Here is a 5982-nt window from a genome sequence, read left to right on the forward strand (position 1 = left end):
CAGACCGGACCCGTCTAGTAATATGTCATGAGCATTAGTTGTTTTTATTCCTGAGTCTGTAGAAATCTCAAAATTTACAATCCTTTTGTTTTCCATTCCTTAGTTTGGGTTTGGGGATTTTCGGGTTCAGGATTTACCCCAGTTCTCTCAGATTTTCGCTTTCAAAATCAAACTTTTTTTTATAGTAAAACAATGTAATTGGATGTTTGCAGTACACAAGAATGCTAAAATCACATCAGGAGACCACTTTTGAGGTCTGGGAAAGATCTATGCATTTTTTTTTTTGTACAGTTACCCTTCAATTCTAATGCATGCATCTAGCACTGTTGTTTGGTTAGCGGTGTTTCTGTAGTGCACGTGATGGAGTTTACAAAACAAATGGCCACTGGATTGATGGAAATAATCATGATATCAAAATAAGATATAAGTTACTTTGTAGCTAGTTAACATTTAATTATGAAGGTTTTGGGAAAGCCTTTCCATCTAGCAGAAGACTATTATCATTACAACTCTATATTGTTTCCTGTTTCATATTTTTAGCGTGCGCCGTTGCTAAATGAATACATTTAAGTCATTTAGCAGACACTCTTATCCAGAGCGACTTACAGGAGCAATTAGGGTTATTTTTTGATTGGTTACTTTTTTTTATTTTTCACCTAGTCGGCTCGGGGATTAGAACCAGCAACCTTTCGTAGCACATTTTCTAACTAAAGCGTTGTCAGATACTCCAACTATATAACACTGTCATTTTCTTAATATTAGCTGGGAGTTGAGAAATAAATAATACATGAATGTAAAGCTGGGATCCTCCTCTTTTCAATAGAGGCCATTAACCTTTTACTGCAGTGGGCTAAATCAGGGTCACACAGAGTGTTTCTTGGTAGTCTTAAACAAATCTACTTTGAAACAAAAGTATAAACCTCACACACATGATTATGGGCTTCAAAAAAAAAAGAAGACACCTGTACCATGTCAGATATAGAGTTGAAATGTATTACGTTTTGAGTTTGCATCCCAATATTACACTTTATATACATCACAGAAGACTGAAACATAACAAAACCGTTTGACATAGAAACACAGAATCTGCGTAAAAAAATAAATAAAAATGTTTTATTAATTATGAAATTATGAAAAATACGAATACGATTCCACCCATGAGGCCACTAGAGGTCGATTTGGTCATTTGACCTCAGGAAAGGGCTACAGCTGTGTTTTTCTTCTATGGTTTCATTTTTTGCGCAATGCCATGGCAACTTGTTTCTCTCCACACATCAACCAGCTGTTAGAGGAGGTAGGAACTCTCACTGCCAGTCAGGTGATATTCTGCTAAAACGATTTGTGCAAGTAAACTACATAGCGAATTAACCGCTTCAGAAATAACATAGACTCCATATTTATTGGGGCACATCGGCCACAATGGCAGCAAGGCCATGCATGGCCTTCGATGCCGCCGGGAAATCCGAGGCCTGATTAGGGTTAGGGTAAGAGGATAAGGAGGTTGGGGTGCTGTGAATCTCCGGCGGCATGTGGTCCACACCTGAGCCCTGAGAGAAGGAGAGCAATAGGGGGAGGAGGAGGAGGAGGAGGAGAGGAGAGGAGAGAGGGATGAGAGGGAAAGAATCACTTCCACTACACGCTCATTACTCCCTATTCAACTGGAAGACACCTCAACGAACATACACTGTGGTTTACTGAACTGAACAGTGTGTTTGTGTGCGTGCGTGTGTGTGTGTGTGTGTGTGTGAGAGAGAAAGACACCGGCGAGATCTCTGTTAGCCCACACCGGCGAGATCTCTGTTAGCCCACACCGGCGAGATCTATGTTAGCCCGCTCTAAGAAGAGCCCCAGAATAGGATCCTGTTCTGCAGGCTTGAAGCTTTGTCAACTGGAACCTCAACCAATTCTCTCTCTCTCTCTCTATTTTATGTTACATTTCGAAAATGGAGTGCTTTAAATACTAGGATATCATACTCATTTAGGCTTTTCATCTAGTAGAATTCGCTCCATACTATTAAAGGATCGTACTTCGAGACCCACGTGTGTCTGACAAACATGGTATAATCAGCTGAGGGGAGGCGCTGTACCAAAATGATCGAACGGAGGGAAGATGATTATTTTTTGCTTACCGCATTCGTTTTTACTAAACAGTACCATCTAAATTGTATGTTCTACGATTAGTACACATTATGCTGTTTAACCTTTTACTGCAGTGGGCTAAATCAGGGTCACACAGAGTGTTTCTTGGTAGTCTTAAACAAATCTACTTTGAAACAAAAGTACACAACTCACATACATGGTTACGGGCTTAAAGAAAATAAGACACCTGTACCATGTCAGATGTAGAGTTGAAATGTATTACATTTTGAGTTTGCATCCCAATATTACACTTTATATACATCACAGAAGACTGAAATACAACAAAACCGTTTGACATAGAAACACCGGATTTTCACTTTTTTAAAATTGTTATAATGTTGATTAATTATGAAATTCAGGAAAATATTAATAACGTTCCACCCATGAGGCCACTAGAGGGAGCTTTGGTCATTTGACTGCAGGAAATAGGTAAGTAGCAGGCAACACAGATTTCTCTGTCTTTCTCTCTCTTCTCTGTCTTTCTCTCTCTTCTCTGTCTTTCTCTCTCTTCTCTGTCTTTCTCTCTCTTCTCTGTCTTCTCTGTCTTTCTCTCTCTTCTCCGTCTTTCTCTCTCTTCTCTGTCTTTCTCTCTCTTCTCTGTCTTTCTCTCTCTTCTCTGTCTTTCTCTCTCTTCTCTGTCTTTCTCTCTCTTCTCTGTCTTCTCTGTCTTTCTCTCTCTTCTCCGTCTTTCTCTCTCTTCTCTGTCTTTATCTCTCTTCTCTGTCTTTCTCTCTCTTCTATGTCTTTATCTCTCTTCTCTGTCTTTCTCTCTCTTCTCTGTCTTTCTCTCTCTTCTCTGTCTTCTCTGTCTTTCTCTCTCTTCTCCGTCTTTCTCTCTCTTCTCTGTCTTTCTCTCTCTTCTCTGTCTTTCTCTCTCTTCTCTGTCTTTCTCTCTCTTCTCTGTCTTTCTCTCTCTTCTCTGTCTTCTCTGTCTTTCTCTCTCTTCTCCGTCTTTCTCTCTCTTCTCTGTCTTTATCTCTCTTCTCTGTCTTTCTCTCTCTTCTATGTCTTTATCTCTCTTCTCTGTCTTTCTCTCTCTTCTCTGTCTTTATCTCTCTTCTCTGTCTTTCTCTCTCTTCTCTGTCTTTCTCTATCTTCTCTGTCTTTCTCTCTCTTCTCCGTCTTTCTCTCTCTCTTCTCTGTCTTCTCTGTCTTCTCTGTATTTCTCTCTCTTCTCTGTCTTTCTCTCTCTTCTCTGTCTTTCTCTCTCTTCTCCGTCTTTCTCTCTCTTCTCTGTCTTTCTCTCTCTTCTCTGTCTTTCTCTCTCTTCTCTCTCTTCTCTGTCTTTCTCTCTCTTCTCTGTCTTTCTCTCTCTTCTCCGTCTTTATCTCTCTTCTCTGTCTTTATCTCTCTTCTCTGTCTTTCTCTCTTTCTCTCTCTTCTCTGTCTTTCTCTCTCTTCTCTGTCTTTCTCTCTCCTCTGTCTTCTCTGTCTTTCTCTCTCTTCTCTGTCTTTCTCTCTCTTCTCCTGTCTTTCTCTCTCCTCTGTCTTCTCTGTCTTTCTCTCTCTTCTCTGTCTTTCTCTCTCTTCTCTGTCTTTCTCTCTCTTCTCTGTCTTCTCTGTCTTTCTCTCTCTTCTCCGTCTTTCTCTCTCTTCTCTGTCTTTATCTCTCTTCTCTGTCTTTCTCTCTCTTCTCTGTCTTTCTCTCTTCTCTCTCTTCTCTTTCTTTCTCTCTTTCTCTCTCTTCTCTGTCTTTCTCTCTCTTCTCTGTCTTTCTCTCTCCTCTGTCTTCTCTGTCTTTCTCTCTCTTCTCTCTCTTCTCTGCCTTTCTCTCTCTTCTCTCTTTCTCTCTCTTCTCTGTCTTTCTCTCTCTTCTCTGTCTTCTCTGTCTTTCTCTCTCTTCTCTGTCTTCTCTGTCTTTCTCTCTCTTCTCTGCCTTTCTCTCTCTTCTCTCTTTCTCTCTCTTCTCTGTCTTTCTCTCTTTCTCTCTCTTCTCTGTCTTTCTCTCTTTCTCTCGCTTCTCTGTCTTCTCTGTCTTTCTCTCTCTCTCTGTCTTTCTGTCTTTCTCTCTCTTCTCTCTCTTCTCTGTCTTTCTCTCTTTCTCTCTCTTCTCTCTCTTCTCTCTCTCTATATATTTCTCTCTCGCTCCTAATTTGTTCCTTTCTCTCCCTTTCTCTCTCTCTCTCTCTGTTTCTCGTTTTGTTAGATGTTTCTGAAGCCAGTGGGAGTAGCTAGTGTAGCGTACGGCTAGCGTGCGCAAGGGAAAGGTAAACGGAGTGTTTGTGAGAGATGACAGTCTGGAACAATCCGGATTGTCTTTCTATCTCTATTACCTCCTGCCTCAAACCAAGTGGAGAACCCAGAGAACTGCAGGAGCAACTCCGGAACCCAGAGAACTGCAGGAGCAACTCCGGAACCCAGAGAACTGCAGGAGCAACTCCGGAACCCAGAGAACTGCAGGAGCAACTCCGGAACCCAGAGAACTGCAGGAGCAACTCCGGAACCCAGAGAACTGCAGGAGCAACTCCAGAACCCAGAGAACTGCAGGAGCAACTCTGGATCTCTCTTGTGTGTTTGTGTGTGGTACATCTGGCAGATTCACAGACAGGTGGTCTGGCAGCGTCTGCTTCCAAAGTGTCGTAGCCCCACAAATGTCCTTCTTCTGTATCCCTCTCTCTTTTTATCCCTCCCTCCCTTCTCTCTCTCCTTTTTTGTGTTCTCTCACTCTCGCTCTCTCTCTCTCTCTCTCTCTCTCTCTCTCTCTCTCTCTCTCTCTCTCTCTCTCTCTCTCTCTCTCTCTCTCTCTCTCTCTCTCTCTCTCTCTCTCTCTCTCTCTCTCTCTCTCTCTCTCTCTCTCTCTCTCTCTCTCTCTCTCTCTCTCTCTCTCTCTCTCTCTCTCTCTCTCTCTCTCTCTCTCTCTCTCTCTCTCTCTCTCTCTCTCTCTCTCTCTCTCTCTCTCCCTCCCTCCCCTCTTAATATATATATATATTTTTATGATATTCAGTTTCAAGGGGAAAAATACACCTCAATCTGTGAGGACATTTGTGGCGACACATTTTTCCCTAATTTCATTTCCTAAGAAATTATCCCACAATTTAGTAAAATTGTCAGACCAAATGTTCAGTTAGACTCACCCACAACAGACAAATCTGTTTTATTTACATTTTAGTCATTCAGCAGATGCTCTTATCCAGAGAGACTTACAGTTAGTGAGTGCATAGATTTTCATACAGCTCCCCCTCCCCCATGGGAAATGAACCCACAACCCTGGCGTTGCAAGCGCCATGCTCTACCAACTGAGCTACAGGGGACTGTGTCTGTGATGGTCATATGTTTACAACCAATAAGGAAAATAGCCGTTTTATATTTGTGTGTGTGTGTTAAAGTTTGTTTATTTGTCATATAAACATGAAATACATGGTATACAAAGTACAAACTAAATGCTTAGTGTGTGTGTGTGTGTCTGTTTGTGTGTGTGTGTGTGTGTGTGTCTGTGTGTGTGTGTGTGTGTGTGTGTGTGTGTCTGTTTGTGTGTGGTGGCAGGGTGGTGTGCCAGGCTTCTGTGCCCACTCTGCCTCTCTCTTCAACTGCTGGAGCCCTGGAGGCTGGACCAAGGTCACGCTCCTCTGTCGTGTGTGTGTGTGTGTGTGTGTGTGTGTGTGTGTGTGTGTGAGTGTGAGTGTGAGAGACAGAGAGAGAGGTCTGTCCTAGAATGTACAACAAGCTCATGTTCATCAATGTTTCTCTAGCCAGGTCACCCGTGATATAAGTCAGTATTCGACGTCCATCCATGTCTGAGGACGTCGGGAGATGACTTGGAAAGCGACCGCTAGGGGCAACAGTGAGCGCTGTTACCTTCAAGTAGGTTTCAGTTTTGCTAGGGTTTTGCGGAAGGGGATGGTG

General features: G+C 42.4%; 1 protein-coding gene across 1 annotated transcript in view; it reads right to left on the reverse strand.

The window, feature by feature from the left end:
• LOC311103018 (epithelial cell-transforming sequence 2 oncogene-like) overlaps window positions 1-4668 on the reverse strand; it is a gene marked incomplete at both ends in the record, with an annotated part of 49950 nt that extends 45282 nt beyond the window's left edge. Inside the window, one exon of the mRNA XM_084144511.1 lies at window positions 4413-4668. Coding sequence (XP_084000637.1) covers window positions 4413-4668 — 256 coding nt within the window. The remainder of the gene's footprint in view (window positions 1-4412) is intronic.
• Between the last annotated feature and the right edge of the window lie 1314 nt (window positions 4669-5982).

This window comes from Coregonus lavaretus (assembly GCF_964263955.1).
Source record: "Coregonus lavaretus genome assembly, chromosome: 27".
NCBI classification, from domain to species: Eukaryota; Metazoa; Chordata; class Actinopteri; order Salmoniformes; family Salmonidae; genus Coregonus; species Coregonus lavaretus.